We start from the raw sequence: 19,000 nt of genomic DNA on the forward strand, positions 1-19,000 counted from the left end.
GTTGCTGACTGGGGAGAGGGTGCGGGAGAGAGAGTTGTTGGGAGGAGGGGGGTGGGGGTGTTAATGTGGGCGGGTGGGCGTGTCAGCAGGAGTACAGGCACAAAAAAAAACTCAGATACCTACCAATTTGAAGGCTCTGTTAGTGGCAGTGATTGAGCCTCTGCTGGCAAAAAAAAATCATGCACATTTAAAGGGGTATTGCAGCCAATCTCATGGTGGTCAAACCTGAGTCTCCACTCCACAGCCACCAGTGCTGCTTCAAAGCCCGTGACCCCAACTGCTCAACTTGCAACCCCATTGGGGGCCACGATGCACAGTTTGGGAACCTCTGTGTTCGGCATTGACTGTGGGAAGTTATTGATACTCATAGGCCAGAATTTTTGGCTTGGTGAGCAGGGGCGGGGCCTGCTCGCTGAGGCATAAAATGACGTGGGGTGACATCGGGCGTGCGTCCCGATGTCACAGCGTGTCATTTAGATTTTCAGTTTGATAGGCGCGCAGCTGACTCGACTGAGCGCCTGACGAACTGTCAAAGGCCTATTAAGGCCATTTAGAAACAAATTAAACTAATAAACTGAGCTGCCCGTCCAACCTTAGGTTGGCGGGCTGGCAAAGAGCCCAGGCGGCCTTCGCATTTTTCATGGAACCTCATCCATGGGTGGGATGAGGTTTCATGGAGTGTTTATAAATTGAATAAAAATTTTTAGAGAAATTCATTGACATGTCCCAGCTCATGCGACACTATCACATGAGGGGACATGTCTTAAAATTTTTTCTTTTTTTTATTTAGGTTTTTAAAACTTAAACCACACAACCTCCACAAAGGGGGAGACATTCTCCCCATATATATAGTAGCAGGCTGAAAAATGACCTTTGGTTTGAAGATACATGACATGAAAGCTTGTAGCTGCATAAAGACTAGGCTCCAGTTCTATCCTTCACCCAAGTTCTAAACTGGGGAAAGAAATTTCAGACAAGTGTCAGTATTCAATTGTATAATTTCAGAACCATGTGCTCTTAGTTACCACATGCTTCATAGAATTGTACGGGTTGATTTTGAAGTGATAAGCTAAACAAAATCCTCAAGCAAGGTGTTCCTTTAATAATTAAAAATGATTACGTTATGGTGGTGTCTGGTTTAGTTACATAAAATCACAACTTTGGGTTTGAGATAACTTGAAATTTTTCACAACTTAACTGTATAAAGGTTCCAATTCTATTATGACCATTTAGCCCATTTCATGTTTGAATAGGAGCTGCATAAAATATTAAACAGTTGGTTGTTAGATTGCCTTTGTTATATCTAAGAAATACAGCAGAATATCCTCTATACTGAAATTCATGGTTATGCCAGAGCCAGGATAACATCGAGCAATCATTTCTTCAAACTCCTTGTACTGGCGAACAAACTCTCCTTGCATAGTATACCACACTACCTGTGAAATTAGTAAGTTATGCATTTAGGCATTGTCTTTTCTGGAGCCACTTCACAATCATATTATACTGTGGTTTCATTGAATAAGCAGTGGCAACACATACTGTTGAATATTCATAAATACAATTTATTCTGCTGTAAGAAAAATAAAGTAAAAAGGGATAGAGAGAAAATTAGCTGAAAACTTCTGCTCAGATGCACTATTTTTGGCGCATTTCACCTAAAATTAGCAAAACTAATGCAAAAGACCACAAAATTTTAAGCACAATCTTTTGTGCTAGTTTAAAAAGCATTGTGATGGAAGCTCGCCTTGTCCACAAATGTGGCCACGCCTCCAGATTGAATCACTCACCATTGGGAGTTTTCACTAATTGCGTTCATTTGTAGGCCATTGAGCAGGTGGGAAATTTAAGCAGGCTCTTTTGGGTGCAAGGACAATAACAGATATACTTTTAAATATAAATATTTAAAAAAATTATTAAGGGAGTTAACTATTATATTCCATTATAACTAGCAAATAGTTCTGTATACTTATGTAAAATAGTTTTCATTTATTTTAAATCTGATTACTCACAGGTGGTCGACTAGCCACTGATTTAGATGCTTTTTTGATGAAAACAGCTAAAAATGGTTTCATCACAAACTGCAACAAGTTACACACTACAAGCATCAAGGAATGCTTTTAAAGATTTTTAAAAAATAATTACACTCTAAAACAGTACCCGATTTCATAAGTCATGGGAGATATTGTGCTCACCGATATGGAAATGAGCTTGAGCAACACCTTTAGGAGAAACAAAACACTTCTCTAAAAAGGTGCAATTTTGGGTGGAATTTGTACCCAGATTGCTGACTGCACCCAAAGTGAAATTGTTACCCCAGTGTTTTGTACAATTGTTCATTATCCCTTATTCTGTCTTTACTGATTTGAAAGTTTATGTACCTTTATATTTATTAGTAGGGAACAGGGTACTTAAGCAAATCAAATTCCGATTATTTTCTTTCCTAATGGTTAGAAGAATTTGGTGCAAATCAAACATGTAAACATTTACAGATTGTTGTTCATTACTTTATGGTAACCATGCATTGTTGGATTTTCCTTGAGCTAAGTGGTAGCAGAACTTAAGATATTATATGAAGTTAATGCAACTTACTTGACCCGAGTCTTAAAATTTGCATCATTGTAATACTCAAATCACTGCAATGACATTTTCAAAATGTCAAATGTCTTCTTTGAAAATAGTTTGTATGTCCATATGATTGTACCCTCATACTTAGTTATGGAGAATTTAACATCTGAGATGAAAGCTAATGTTTAGATAACACAAAAGAGTGTACAATATTAAGCAGACTGAAAACAGGTGATCTTTGTCCATGGCACCACAGCTGGCTCAGCTGTACAGAGGGGCCTATGGAAGATTGGAAGAGCAATAGTGATACAAAATTGGATATTTAGGGGAACAGACAGACATTTCTGCGGCTGCAGACAGGAATCCAGGATGGTATGTTGCCTCCCTGGTGCCAGGGTCAAGGATGTCACTGAACGGCTACAGAGCACCCTGAGGGGAAAAAGTTAACAGCCAGTGGTCATGATCCATATTGGTACCAATGACATAAGTAGAAAGAGGGATGTGGTCCTGCAGTCAGAATTTATGGAGCTAGGTAGGAAGTTAACAATAATTAACAAAATAGTAATATCCAGATTAATCCTGGTCCCACATGCGAGTGAGTATAGAGCTAGGAGGATAGAGCAGATAAATGCGTGACTGGAGAGGTGGTGTGGAAGGGAGAGCTTTAGATTCTTGGGACAGTGGGATCAGTTCTGGAGAAGATGGGATGTACAGGCCAGATGGGTTGTACCTAAAAAGAGCCAGGACCAATTACCTTGAGGGGTGATTTGCTGTTGCCATTGGGGATCGTTTAAACTAACTTGGCAGTGGTATGGGAATCAGGAGATAATACTAGAAAGGGATACCAAGGTGAGAAGAATACTGGGAGAGACAGATAGCACTAAAATAGGAAATAGTGAGGCATCAGGTGGGTTCAGCATAAGAGGGAAGGTGATAAAGTCTAAATTAGGGCATACAGTGCACGTATGTGAATGTGCAGAATGTGGTAAATAAGATTAATGGGTTGCCGACGCATATAGCCACAAGGGAATAAGATGTTGTGGCAATAAGAGAGACCTGGCTCAAAGAATGGCAGGACTGGGTATTAAATATTTCTGGATTCTGAAGGTGTTCAGGAAAGATAGGAAAGGGAGGAAAGAGGTGGGGGGGAATGGCGGTATTAAGAAGAACATTGCAGTGCTGGAGTGAGAGAGGATGTCCCAGAAGGGTCAAGGATAGAATCTATTTGGCTAGAGCTAAGGGATAAAAAAGGGTGCAATTACATTCCTCAGTGTAGTCTATAGGTCACCAACTAAAGTGAAAAATGTAGAGGAACAAATTTGCAAGGAAATTACAGAGACGTGCAAGGATGATAGTGTATCAATAATTGGTGACTTTAATTACTCAAATATGGACTGGGATAGTAGTTGTGTAAAGGGCACAGGTGGGGAAGAGTTCCGGGGTGTGCAGGAGAATTCTTTACAGCAGTATGTTTTCAGTACAATGAGAAAGGAGGATTGCTGGACCTGGTTCTTGGGAATGAGGTGGGGCAAGTGGATCATGCATCAGTAAGGGAGCATTTGGGGGAAAGTGATCATTGTATCATAAAGTTGAAGTTGGCAGAACGCAAATTGAGCATCAGTGAGTAGATTATTGCTGGCTAAGTGTCACTTGAGAGCACTGTTGACGGCACCTTCCATCACTCTGCTGATGATCGAGAGTAGGCGGATGGGCGGTAATTGGCCAGGTTGGATTTGTCCTGCTTTTTGTGGATGTGACATACTTGGGCAATTTTCCATCTTTCCGGGTAGGTGCCAGTATTGTAGCTGTACTGGAACAGCATGACTACGGCACAGCTAGTTCTGAAGCATGTCTTCAGTACAATTGCTGGAATGTTGTCAGGGCCCATAGCCTTTGCAGTATCCAGTGCCTTCAACCATTTCTTGATATCATGTGGACTGAATCAAACTGGCTGAAGATTGGCATCTGTTGAGCATCTCAGGAAGAGGCCGAGATAAATCATCCACTTGGCACTTCTGGCTGAAGATGGTTGCAAATGCTTCAGCCTCGTCTTTTGCATTGCTGTGCTGGGCTTCTCCATCATTGAGGATTAGGATATTTGTGGAGCCTCCTCCTCTAGTTAGTTGTTTAATTATCCACCACCATTCACGACTGGCTGTGGCAGGACTGCAGAGCTTAGATCTGATCCCTTGGTTGTGAGGTTGCTTAGCTTTGTCTATCTCATGCTGCTTACGCTGTTCGACATGCATGTAGTCATTTTTTGTAGCTTCACTGGGTTTGCACCTCATTTTTAGGTATGCCTGGTGCTGCTCCTGGCATGCCCTCTTGCACACATTATTGAACCAGGGCTGATATCCCAGTTTGATGGTAATGTGAGTCGGGGGAGATGCCAGGTCATGAAGTTATAGGTTGTGGTTGAATACAATTCTGCTCTTGCTGATGGCCCACAGTGCCTCATGGATGCCTATTTTTGAGTTGCTATGTCTGTTCGAAATCTATCCCATTTAGCACGGTTGAAAAACACAATGCAGGGTATCCTGAATTTGAAGAAGTGACTTTGTCTCCAATAGGACTGTGTGGTGGTCACTCCTATCAATACTGTCATGGACAGATGCATCTGCAACAGGTAGATCGGCGAGGATGAGGTCAAGTAGGTTTTTCCCTCTTGTTGGCTCTCTCACCACCTGCTGCAGACCGGTCTAGCAGTTTTGTCCTTTAGGGCTCGGTCAACTCAGTCAATAATGGTGCTAATGAGCCACTCTTGGTGATGGACATTGAAACCTCCCCACCCAGGGTACATTCTGTACCCTTGGTGCTTCCTCCAAGTGGTGTTCAACTTGCAGGAGTACTGACTCATCAGCTGGGGGGCAGCAGGTGGCAATTAGCAGGTGGTTTCCTTGCTGATGTTTGACCTGATGCCATAAGACTTCATGGGGTCAGGCCGGAATCAGTGTTGAGGACTCCCAGGGTAACACCCTCACAACTGTACACCACTGGGCCACCACCTCTGGTGGAATGGTGAAGGTGGTGTCTGGGATATTGTCTGTAAGGTATTGTTCTGCAATTATGACTATGTGAGACTATTACTTGGCTAGTCTGTGGTACAGCTTTCCCAATTTTGGCACAAGCCCCCATATGTTAGTAAGGAAGACTTTGCAGGGTCAACAGGGCTGGGTATGCTGCTGTCGTTTTTGGCACCTCAGTCGATTCCAAATAGACTGTCCGGTTTCATTCCTTTTTGACTTTTCTGTAGCACTTTGATGCAGCTGAGTGGCTCTCTAGGCCACTTCAGAGGGCAGTTAAGAGTCAAGTACATTGCTGGAGGTCTGGAGTCACATGTTGGCCAGGTAAGGATAGTAGATTTCCCTTACATTAGTGAACCAGATGGGTTTTTAAAGACAATGATTTCATAGTCACCATTACTGAGAATAGCTTTTTAATTCCAGGTTTATTAAACTAATTTAAATTCCACCAGCTGCTTTGGTGGCATTTGAACCCGTGTTATGAGAGCATTAGCCTGGGCCTCTGGGTTGCTAGTGCAGTGAAATTATCACTACGTCACCGGCTCCTCCTATCATTCATGTCTTTTCTCTTAATCCCTTTTTTAAAAGTTATTGGTTTCTACTGGATCATAACATATTTTAAATTTTCTTATTTAAAAGCTGGGTGCCTGGGCCTTTAAATAACACCGCTGCTGGGCCGCTCTTGCAGATGAATACTTATTCTTTGGTGAGTGACAAATGAGTACATACAATGGACCTGTATGGTCCAAATTTGTAACTTGAGCCTCACAACAGACGGTAGGGATGAGTGACAATAGGGACTGAGTAACGGGTGAGATGCTTTTGGCGTACAAAAGGTACACCCACATGACACCCTTCTCAGCATGGAGTATCAAGCAGGCTGTGCCGGAAGCTAGTTGAGGGGCATCGTGCCTCACTGTGAGGGCATTTGCTGGAAACAGTGCTACAGAAGCCAAAGTTATGGGTGCAAATATCATGCCATCCATTTTTAATAGCAGTTGTATGAATTGACCCATTCACTAAAGAGTCACCCTACTCATTTCATTACTGGGCTCTCTTGCATGATTTAAGTTTTGATTTTCCACTTAATTTCCATTTACCTGTAAAAGGTTTCCTTCTTCACTTAGATGCTTGACAACTTTTTTGTAGAGGTTTTCCAGAGCCTTCTTCACCTCTTTGCCTTGGTATTTCTCAATCACCTTCCTCAGCTCCTGTTTGCTGAATGCCAGTTGATAGCTAACTTCATCCTCTTTGACACCCTGTGCAATACGAGCCTTGACCCCATCAAAAAAGATCTGTAAATTAAAAATATCAGGTCCATGATCAATTAAAGTTTTTTGTACAAACAATTCCATGCTCAACTAATCAGTTGAAAGAATTATTATTTGAAAAAATTCAGCAAATATTTCAAGAAAGTATGCGTAATCCTTGATTTAAAAAAAAATCATGTTACAGGTAAAGTTGTGAGCAGCTTACAAACAATTAAAATATTTTTTCTTTGTTTCAGAGGCATCAACCTGCCACTACAAAATTGGGATCCATCCTCCAATATCGCACACCAGAATATAGAGGCAGAGGTGCATACATCTCCTTGTATCCAAGCAACAGTGCGAGTAGAGGCTTCAATTTAACTGGGAAGCTGTCAACAAATTATGCCACATGCTGCAACCAGACTTGTAGCTGAACTCCATGACAGGCACAGTTATGTCAATCAAAATGTTCAAAAGTGAGATCAATAGATTTTGTCAGGGAAGTCATCAAGGGATATGGAATAAAGGCGAGTAAATGGAGTTGAGGGACAGTCACACTCCTTAGGCTAGGGTCTTCTGATTTGCTCAGCGGTCAGGGACAGTGGGGTCTGACTGTGAATAAGGTAGGTAAGGGGGTCGAGAAGGTACAGTTGGAGGGTCCTCAGTCCTTGTAATTGTCCAACAGGTTCAAATTCTTGCAGCTTGTATGATGAGAACAGGGGCTGCAGGTTGGATGAGCAAACTGATCATGGCACCGTGGTGCAAGAAGCCATTCAAGTAGGGATAGTAAATAGGAATAGTGGTAGTAGACAACAGTCTAATCAGGGGAGCAGACACAGTTCTCTACAACTGAGAGCATGAGTCCAGAAGGCTGTGTTGCATGCCTGTTGCCAGGGTTCGGGGCATCTGCTCAGGGCTGGAGAGGAACTTGCAGTGGGAGTGGGAGGGTCCAGTGGTCGTGATTCACGTGAGTACCAACAAAATAAATAGGACTAGGAGAGAGGTTTTGGTTAGGGATTATGAACAGCTAGGAGCAGCTACATTAAAAATGTGTGGCTCAAAGACTGCTGTGGGAGAAATGGGTTTCAATTCATGGGGGACTGACACCAGCACTGGGGAAAGTGGGAGCTGTACCGATAGGAGAGTCTTCAACCGAACTGTGCTGGGACCGGTGTTCTGGTGAGTTGTATAACTAGGGCAGTAGAGAAGGCTTTAAACTAAATAGTGGGGAGGGGGGGCGTTGTTGTCAAATGAGAGAAAATGTGGTAAATTAAAGGGAAAGGACATGGCAATAGTATAGAGTAGCAACATGGGTAATGATAACCAGAGCAGGGCAGGAAGGGACAGAGATAAGGCAAGAGTTCACAAAAACAGTAAAAAGACAGAACTAAAGGCTCTGTATTTGAATGCACGTGGCATTCGTAACAAAATGGATTAATTGTCAGCTCAGATAGAAATAAATATGTATGATGTGATAGCCATTACAGAGACATGGCTGCCGGATGACAAAGACTCTAACCTGAATACTGAAGAGCACTTGACATTTCAGAAGGACAGGAAGCTAGGAAAAAGTGGTAGGGTAGTTCTAATGATCTTAATTCTAAAGATCAAGATGTAGAATCAGTTTGGGTAGAGATAAGAATTAGCAAAGGAAAGAAGTCACTTGTGGGAGTAGTTTATTGATCCCCTAACAATAACTACAATGTAGGATGGAGTATACAGGAAGAAATAATGAGTCTTTTTAAGAAAGGTACTGCAATAATCACGGGGATTTTAACCTACATATAGATTGGACGAATCAGATTGGCAAAATATACTGGAAGATGAGTTCATAGAGTGTTTTTGGAACAATTTCTTACAGCAGCAGGTTCTAAAGCCAATCAAAAGAGCAGGCTATTCTAGATCTGGTAATGTGCAATGAGACAGGTTATTGCAGAAAATTCAATGCTTATTGCAGAAAAGAAAAGCTCATGGTGTAGGGGGTAACATATTGGCATGGATAGAAGATTGGTTAGCTAACAGAAAGCAGAGAATTGGCATAAATGGGTCTTTTCCTGGTTGGCAGGATGTGACCAGTGGTGCGCCACAGGGATCAGTGCTGGGGCCTCAACTTTTTACAATTTATATAAATGACTTGGATAATGGGACCAAAGGAATGGTGGCTAAATTTGCTGACACAAAGATATGTAGGAAAGTAAATTGTGAAGAGGATGAAAGGAGGCTACAAAGTAACATAATAGGTTAAATGAGTAGGCAAAGATCTGGCAAATGGAGTATAACGTGGGCAAATGTGAAATCATTCATTTTGACAGGAAGAATAAAAAAGCTTATTATCTAAATGGTGAGAGAAAGATGCTAGGAGAAGGATGCACTATCTGTGGCTAACTATGGAAGTTCAAGTTGAAAGAAAAAGCGTACAATTCTGTAAAGATTAGTGGTAGGTCAGGAGATTGGGCAGAATTTAAAAACCAGCAAATAATAACTAACAAAAAAATAATGAGATAGAAATTAGAGTATGAGAGAAAGCTAGCTAGAAATACAAAAACAGATAGTAAGAATTTCTGTAAACATTTAAAAAGGAAAAGAGTAGCTAAAATGAGCGTTGCTCCTCTAATGAGTGAGTCTGGGGAATTAATAATGGGAAATGACAGAAGCACTGAACAGATTTTTTGTGTCTGTCTTCACTGTAGAAGAAAGAAATAACATCCCAGAAATAATTATAAACCAAGAGCTGAAAGGGAGGGAGGAACTTAAAACAAATACAATCACCAGGGAAAGGGTACTGAGAAAACTATTAGAACTAAAGGCTGACAAGTGCCGTGGGTCTGATGGCCTGCATCCTAAGGTCTAAAATAAGTGGCTGCTGAGATATTACATGCATTGGTTGTAATTTTCCAAAATTCCCTAGATTATGGAAAGATTCCATCAGATTGGAAAATAGCGAATATAACTCCTCTATTCAAGGAGGGAGGGTGACATAAAGCAGGAAACTACAGGGCAGTTAGCCTAACATCTGTCACAGGGAAAATGTTAGAATTCATTATTCAGGAAGTTATAGCAGGGCACTTAGAAAACATTAATAAAATTAGGCAGAGTCTACTTAGTTTTGTGATAGAGAAATCGTGTTTGACTAATTAATTGGAGTTCTTTGAGCAAGTAACAAGCAACATGGATAAAGGGGAACCTGTAGATGTGGTATACCTGCACAGAATGATGGTATTAAGGGTGTTGAATGTAGCAACTTCCTTCCATTTACTCCAGGCAGTTTTCTTTGGTGACCTGTGTCTATCCATACCAAAGGGGGTCCTTTTTCAGTTTAATTTCTTCTTGGAAGACTTGAACAGCTTAATTAGAAAATTTAGCTGCACTTCTTCCCAACACATTACCCTCCTTAAATGTTGCCTAACAGTTCAATACAAGCTGCATAATATCTGCCCCTTTAAGCCCCAACCCCTCCCCATCTTCACTCACAGATAAACTCTCGATCAGAGACATCCTTACATCTGGAATTCACATGCATTTTATGAAGCTTGATCCTGCGACTGCCAATCAGGGTCGGTGTTGAGTACATATAGCTGGTGTGAATTCTGCATACTGCTATTTCTGGTCAGATTCATGCCTGATAGTAAGACCTATCTTAAAGATTCAAGTTACCATCTTAGTTTGACATCAATTGTCCCTTAAACTTGGATAATAATGTGGAGATAAGGCCTGATCTTTTTATCACTAACGCAGACCAACAATGTAATTTTAACCTGCCAATATCAGTTAAATTTCTTCAAATTCCTTATAGAGAGATATAATGGCAAGGTACAAACATTTAGTTTCTCCAAAGGCTGCCCCAGGTATTTAGTAACATAGAGATCACGGTGTTCTGAATATTGTTGGACGGCTTCCTTTTTTCTATCTTCAAGACTGTGGATTTTCAATTCGGAAAGGAAGCAGTAAATATGATGAAAATTCTCCATTATAACCACATCGGGTGGGGTCTTCAGGTTCATTGAGGCAATATTTTCAACTTGAAATGGAAGAACAATTAAACAGTAGATGAAGGTTATTTCTTTTGGTAAAAATCTGAGAACAACAGAAAAGTACTCTTAGATAAAAATGACAAGAGGACAGATTCAAATGGTTGGATTCTTTTGATGCAGTTTCTAGATAGCAGATTCCATGCATTGAAAGGTGAGAAGCAGCTTTATTCTGATGAGTATGAATGATCAAATGAATCATCAATCTATCACTGCACATAAAATAAAAGTTGTATGTATGTTATTCAAGATTTGTTTTCTTGTTAATTACATAGGATATGAAGTTTATACTCTACTCAAGCCTCTTACCATCTTTCCTCATCTAACTCTATCTGTATAATCCTCCATTTCCTCCTCCTTCATATTTATCTAGCCTCCTCTTAATCATTTGCTTTAATCATTCCCTGTGGTAGCAAGTTTCACATTCTCACCGCTCTCTGGGTAAGGAACTTTCTTCTGAATTCCCTGTTTGATTTCTTGGTGACTATCTTATATTGATGGCCTCTAGTTTTGCTCTTCCCCACAAGTGGATACATTCTCTCCTTCCTCTCTCAAAACCTTTCATCACGTCACCCCTCAGCCTTCTCTTTTCTAGAGAAAAGAGGCCCAAACTATTCATCCTCTCCTGATAGATACATCCCCACATTTCTGGTTTCATCCTTATAAATCTATTTTTGTACCCTCTCCAGTGCCTCTCTATCTTTCTAATAACATAGCGATCAGAATTGTACATAGTTCTCCAGATGTGGATTAACCAAAATTCTGTACAGGCTTAGCATAATTTCCTTACTTTTCAAATCCATCTAGAAAGAAATCCTACTGCTTGGTTTGATTTTTATCGCCTTGTTAACCTGTATTTCTGCTTGGTGATCTGTGTATTATACTTCCAGATCTCTTTGCTTCTCTACCCAAATTATATTCTAATTTTCTAATGTGCAACCTCCTTAGTTTTCTTGCTGAAATGTAATACCTCACATTTATCTATATGGTCGTTCATTTGCCAATTATATGTCATTCTGCAAGTTTGTTATATATTTTTGTAATCTGTTGCAGTTCTCAGTATTGACTATCCCTGCAGTCTGGTGTCATCTGCAAATTCAGAAGTTGTGTTTTTGATTTCGAAGTCTAAATCATTAATATAAATTGTGAACAACGGTGGTCTCAGCACTGATCCTTGTGGAACATCAATTTCCACCTTCTGAATAACTACCCTTTGCCCTTACACTCTGCTTTCTGTCATGAAGCCAGCTAGTTATCCATTGTGCTACTTGTCCCCCGATTCTGCATTCTCTGACCGAACTCGTTCGTCTATTATGTGGTATCTTATTGAAGCTATTTTGAAAATCTAGATAAACTACTTCAATTGTATTTCCTTTCTCCATTCCCTCTTTTATCTCTTCAAAAAATTCAACAAGGTTAGTCAAGCAAGACTTTCCCTTTTGAAATATGTGTTGACTATTCATTATTGTATTTTTGGTTGCCAGATGTTGTTCCATTTTCTCCTTTTATAGGAATTCCCTTGTTTCATTATTTCGATTACTTTTCTCACCACTGATATTAAGGCAACTGGTTTATCATTTCCTGGCACGTTCTATCTCCCTTCTTTTACATAGGTGTAAGATTAGCTATCCACCAGTCTTCTGACACCAAGGGCTGGATTTAATGCATTCTGCCGTAGTGGAAAACATGGTGGCTAGGGCTACTTAATCGTGGAAGAGGCCCCATGTCAGTCTCCTGCTGATGGAAAACCACTTTCAATTAAATCAAAGGGCAGATGGGGTGACACGGGATTCCTGGCCGCTGGTAGTGGGACCCTGTTGAGCACCTTTTTAAATGTTTCCCATTGCTGTTCTAATAATTTTTTGCCAATATCATTCATTGGGTTGGATATAGTGCAGTCTGTCGTGGCAGGAAACATGGTGGCTGGGCCCACTTAATCATGGAAGAGGCCCTTCGTCACTCTCCCAGAGGCTGGCAGCTCCCCAGTGCCTGTCAGTGCCACTAGGAGTGGTGGCTGCTGCCAGTAATGCATCCACCTGAGGCCCAAGATCAGAGGCACACTTAAGGGCCTCAATTATCATCTGGGTGGGGAAGCCATCCATGAGCCTCCTTGCCTGAGACTTAATCAGGTGGAGGTGGGAAGGCAGTGGGTCCCCACCTACACCCTTTCATCTGATTAAATGCCCCCTGCCTCCAAACTCAATGTGGGTGGACAGGGAGGGGCAGTAAATTCTGCCTGTTTACTCTGTTTCTCTCTCCACAAAAGCTGTCAGACCTGCTTGAGTATTTCCAGCATTTTGTTTTTATTGCTGAAACTGGTTGTTGGGTTAGGAGGTGGATGCTTGTAATGTCTAACTGTAAATGCAATGCGTGTAAAGGTTGGCTCCATTTCTATCCTTGACTAACTGGCTTTTGGGAGTATAACATACTGTAGACTATCCCTATTAGCAAAGTTGGTCCTTTATTATCACTTATCTTTATCCATATGGAAATGATGATCATAACTCTTTCCATACCAACTGGTCCACTTGTCTATAACCTAATTTCTCCTTGAAAGCTGCTTTCATTGATGAAGTTTGTAAACCTCACCGAAGTTTGCTTTATGGTAACTCTTTTACTGTTTAGCAAATGAGGAAGGTGAGGCTCGTATTGTAATATCATGCACAATCCGTTGGGTTACAAAAATAGAAGCATCTCAATTTTGGATCAACAAAATCCCATTTTCACCAAGAGTGCAAACATGATGGCTTCTAAGAAAACTGCAAATGTTTACGTTATTTTGGTATTCAAAATGCCTTTTTTTCATTTGTACAATGATATTGATATCTTACAATAATTTAGTATTCTCTATCTTATCTCCAACTTCATATTAGAGTTACACAGAATCATAAGTTTGGTTCATTCTTTATAAGCAAATGGGTATTATAGTGATAGCTAATAAATTATTCACAATAACAAAGGCAGTGGGCATAATGTCATGAGTGAGACTAGAGATTGTAACAATTTACATCCTCTTTATGGTATATAGAAACACGCTCATGAGTTCCATGTCCCTCCAATAACAGAGTGAGTGTTGGACCAAGCAATCCAGTGTTTGAAGTTCATTAGGGGATATTGCCAATATGATGGATTCGGTGATCCTGCACTCAACCTGTCATTACCCGTGTCTCATATAGCAAGGCTGTACAACAGCAATCCCGTCCTTGTAGCTCCTCCTGGAAGATGATTACTTACCACTGGCGAAGACTGCTGCAATTACTTTATTGTAAGCTTTATCCAGATCACCTCTTCTCTCAGCATTCTTAAAGATAGCTTCGGCAACAGTTACGAATTCCTCAAATCCAATAACAAATGGTAGAATGCCAATCTTAGTCTTCTTTGGGACCTTAGCTTCTTCTATTTGCTTGCACAAAGCAGACTGAATTAAAATAAAAGAAAATCTAATTTTTGGAGCTGTGGAAGACTCATAATTACATACTGTAAAAACAATTTTCCATAAGTTTGGTGCCTTTCTACAACATATCTTAATGTCAACTTCATAAGAACACATTCTATTGTACCAGTATTGAATGTTTCTTACACTAACAATTCCTGCAGCTGCTCTGACAGCTTGGTGCTAAATTGCATTTCAGACCTGGTTATAATCTTTTCATGCAGGACCCTTAAAATCATTAAAATACTTTCAATCAGTTTAGGCTGAATTTTAACCTAGGGATCAGGAGTGAGAAAAGTAAATAGGGATTCAATTTTTATCAATTTCTACTGATAAATTCCCTTTTTTTTGGCAGTGAATAGAGATGATGGGGAGGAGGGAGATTTTCTCCTCAATTTGATGGAACAAACACACAGATGTATGTATGTTGCAAATGATGAGGGGACATCATTGTTATCATATCTGAGCCTGATTTTTAGCAGGGCAAGAAAATTGTACAATTAGGATTGTTATTTAAGAAGTCTGGGTTTTTAGGAACCACTGAGGGCTATATTCTTTTTTGCTGCATCAATCACTTTTTTATTCATCATTAGGCATGGAACATGGACAGCAGTGCACTCATATAGTAGGAAATGAGTACTAGATGAAGGACTATTGTTGTGGTGAGGGGGGTGGGTGTATTGGAAGTAGTGTGCAGGGTGCTCTAGGGCTTAGCATTGGGGCCATTGCTGGTATTAACTTACATGAATGGCATGGATTTTGAAGTTAAATGTTGTTATGATCCCTGTAGAGGGGACTGATAATTTTTAGAAAGAAATTTGAACTTCTAGTTAATACCTGAAAGAATGACAAATCAAGATTTCACATTTTTAGATGTTTACTGTAACAAATAACTAAAACACTATTCATTAAACACTATCTTTGGAAGTAACTTTTACTTTAAACGACAGAATAAAGTACCCCCTTCTTATTCTTAGCCCAACTGAAAAAATACCACACTTGACAAGTATACTTTTTGCTGTCCTTTACGTTGACATTTAATTTTTCCAGAATCAATCCAAAGTAATTCTTAACTTTTGAGCATTTATTCCTGTTCTTTTCTTTTCCCAGCCTGGTAACTTGCAAACTGTCTTTCACAGTGAGATTTTCTTTTCTCAGCGACTCTCTCTCTCCAGCCCACGTTAGGTGACTTCCAGCTTCCTTTTAACTCCCCACAATTTGGTCCTTTCAATCCAAGCACAAGGCTCCAGCCGCATTCCTGTGCGGCGAACCATAAAGACATTTTTTGGCCTCTAGCTGCTCCCTCCTGAATCCAGGAAGACTCAAAACACTGTCTGTGATATTCAATAATATTCTAGGAAAGACTGTAACCTGATCTTTACAAAGGCTTCCTCTGCATCCTTCTCCATGGCAGTGTAAATCACATGGGCCTTGAAGCTAGGTAGAAATGCTAATTAGTTATCCTAGAGAGCCTGACTCTTTCATCTTGAAAGTAAATAAACAGTTTAAAGCACAACTGTTTACAATTCAACATTCTCAACAATTTTCTGGGATGTTAGAGACTCAGGCTGGAATTATCCAGCCCCCACATGGCGAGGCTGGCGTGTCAATGAAATCTCTGTTTACATCGGTGGGACTGGAAGACCTTGCTGGCATGAGGGGCTGGAAAATTGCGGCCTCAGTCTTTACTGTTAACAGACAGCCTGCTGCAAATGTCTCCAAGCATAAAGAATTTGCACCTCTTTCCCAGTAAAACAATCTAAGCCTTCCTTGGATTTCTAACAATCAAACCACCAAGCTTACTGTCAGGCAGACTTCAGAACAGGTCACACGACCTCCTTCATTTTACATTAAATTGAAAGACAGTCCCAAAACATAACTATCTTATAAGCCTGAATTTTTCCTGTGTCGGGCTCGGCGGGAGCGGGCAGTCAGGAACACAAATGCCACCTGTGATTAGGTCCACACCGCCATTTTACACGGGTGGGCCAATTAAGACCCGCCCAGTGTAATGTGCAACTCCGGCATCAGCGTGAAGAGGCGGGTGGGAGCTCAATGTCCGCTGGGTCCAATAGCGACCTGGTGGCCTATTCAAAAATGGCACAGGCAGCCATGCGAAGGTTGCCATTAACTCGGAGGACTGTTGTCATGCAGAACGTCTTTGCTGAACACGGCAGGCGGGAAGGCAGGCCAGTGGGGCAGTTACGGTTTTCTGACGAGTGCCTCGCTGTCCTCCCGGAGGAGGTGGCAGCACGCTGGGATATCCTCGTCCCAAAGGACAGGAGGAGGAAGACCCCACCCCACCTCACCAAAAATGCCTGGGAGGACATGGCATCCTGGGTCAGCTCCCATGATGTGGTGAGGGGCACATGGGTGCAGTGCCGCAAGCGCTTTAATGACCTCTTGCGACCAGGGAGGGTGAGTACCTTGTTGGCATGGGTCACTTGGCACAGCAGTTAGGAGCAGCTCCCCTGGCCCCCCACCCCCGGACATCAGAGTTCTTGGAATGAGAGTGGCAAATTTCAATGAGATAGCATCTGGGCAAGGGTTTGAGCCCTGGCTGCTTAGAATGAATGTTTTGTGGCTCCAGGGTCACGAATCGGCTGAGCCCTGCGAGATATTCGTCAGGTGGGGTTGGCCAGGCTGCAATGGCAACGCAGGTACACGGTGGACTAATCAATGCTCCTCTCTCATTTCAGGAGAAGACATCCCACAATAATGCTGAAAGGTTGCGGACTGGTGGAGGAGCGCCCCACCTTTTAATCCTGTCTAGATACGAGCAGGAGGCACTGGAGCTTGAGGTGCCAGGCGCCTAGGTTAACTGACCGCAGTGAGGTTGGGGTGCCACAGGGAGGTAAGAGTGCAGTGCATTGAGGTCAGAATGTCTGTCATAGCAACCAGTCTCTGTTGTCTCTATATTGATGTGAGCCTCGAACATGGAATCCCCATTGATAATGGAAAGATGAGGGAACCCTGATCCGGGTGCCAGGCATACATAGTAACAGTGTAATGACTTCAACTAATGACATGTCCTTGTTCTTCCTTTCAGCCTCACCTGAAGACCATTGGGGTCAGGAGCCTGAAGGTCCGCTCCAGGGGACACAGAGGATATAAACGCACCAGCATCGCACCCTCTCAGCCAGGCAGGCACCAGCGCAGATACCAGCACCTCAGTGGGATTTAGATCGGCGGATAGTATCTCGGTGCACAGCGGTGAGGGCACTTCACACTTGCTTGAGGTGCAGGCGGAGGCAGAGAGAGCCCAGGGCGGCGGCAGTTGGAGGAATGCTGGAGACCAGGAGCGTGCTCAGTCGGTGGCTGATGATGTGCCTCTGGGGTTGTCCCTCAGGTGGCAGATATTGCAAGTCCAGCAGGGTGTGCGGGAGGATCTAGCGGAGATACATAAGGGAATGCGTGCCATGGTGTTCATTGTGGAGGGGTCCATGCGGAGCATGAGCAATGCAATGACCCTCATGGCCGAGCGCACTGCCTCCTCCATGGAGAGTGTGGTGACATTCATGGAGAGGCTGCTCCCCGAGCTGAGTCAGCGATTCCTGGGGATGCGCTTGGACCTGCAAGCGCTCACACTGGCAATGGCCTTAGGTGGTCAGTGTCATTGTGGGAGATGGATTGGGCACCCAGTATCCCAGCCAGGTGCCCATCCATCAATGGTGAGTAGGGAGGTCTAAGGCGACCTGATGTTGGCGCACGAGCTGCTTGCCATCTCTGCGGACTCCTCTCAGGGTGCTCCGGATGAGGGCTGCAGCTCCTCTGCCCCTCTGCCATTGACCGTGGCATCCGATGAGGCGGCGGCGACTGGGGAGATGTCAGCCGTGCCACTGGCTGTTCCTCCCAGGCGGGGCCAGCACAAGCTCCATGGCCAGAGGACCCACGCCAACCAACAGGACAGCAGAGTGAGCAGGCTGTCTCCAATGCCAGTGCCAGCAAGGGGGGAGCACCTAGACATAGCACCTGTAAACGCAAACGCAAAGCAGCTTAGGCACAACACGGGCTTATCACTGGTGATATTTTTGTGCCCCACTTTTAAGATTTTTATAAGTAGGTGTGATGGTTTCCATTTAATTTGTTTTAGGCACCACACCAGTAAATGTGTTTGTGTTCAACAAGCCTCTGGGTGCTTCGTTACTTCTGCAGGTGAAGGGTAACTCATGGTGTTATGAGTGATTTGTTTGTTATTGAGTTTTATTGAAATGGCACACAGGAACATTTGCTTGGTGAACAACATGCACTATCAGGTATCAAGTATGGAGCCTGCAGCCCTGGCATGTGGTGGCGGTTCATCTTTGGTAGGCTAGCTGAAGAAGCATTGGATCAAAGCCTCCCAGGTGTCCCTGCCTCCCTGGGGGTTGCCCAGATCAGTGTCTATCCCCTCAGCGTTCTCCTGACTGTGTTCGTCCTCAGACTCACTTTTGGACTCATTGTCTGCTGCCAGAGCAGCTGTGTCAACATCATCTTCCTCCACTGCGTCCCCCCTTTCCAGCGCCAGATTGTGGAGAGTGCAGCATGCAACCACTATCAGTGACACACAATCTGGAGTGTATTGCAGTGTGCCTCCTGAATAGTCCAGGCATTGGAAACACACCTTGAGAAGACCGATGGTTCTCTCTACCACTGCCCTGTGGAGGCATGGCTTCTATTGTACCGCTGCTTGGCCTCTGTTCTTGGATGGCGGAGAGGCGT

The 19,000-nt window shown here is 42.6% G+C and overlaps 1 protein-coding gene across 2 annotated transcripts in view; it reads right to left on the minus strand.

Moving 5' to 3' along the window:
- Positions 1-1,082: 1,082 nt before the first annotated feature.
- LOC144683742 (exocyst complex component 1-like) overlaps positions 1,083-19,000 on the minus strand; it is a 141,315-nt gene continuing 123,397 nt past the window's right edge. For both annotated transcript variants that reach the window (XM_078547083.1, XM_078547084.1), the window contains 4 exons: positions 14,101-14,284; positions 10,657-10,856; positions 6,689-6,883; positions 1,083-1,436 (listed from right to left, as the gene is read on the minus strand). In XM_078547083.1, the coding sequence (XP_078403209.1) occupies positions 1,284-1,436; positions 6,689-6,883; positions 10,657-10,856; positions 14,101-14,284 (732 nt within the window). In that variant the 3' untranslated portion in view covers positions 1,083-1,283. The remainder of the gene's footprint in view (positions 1,437-6,688; positions 6,884-10,656; positions 10,857-14,100; positions 14,285-19,000) is intronic.

This window comes from Cetorhinus maximus, chromosome 8 (genome assembly GCF_964194155.1).
Source record: "Cetorhinus maximus chromosome 8, sCetMax3.hap1.1, whole genome shotgun sequence".
NCBI classification, from domain to species: Eukaryota; Metazoa; Chordata; class Chondrichthyes; order Lamniformes; family Cetorhinidae; genus Cetorhinus; species Cetorhinus maximus.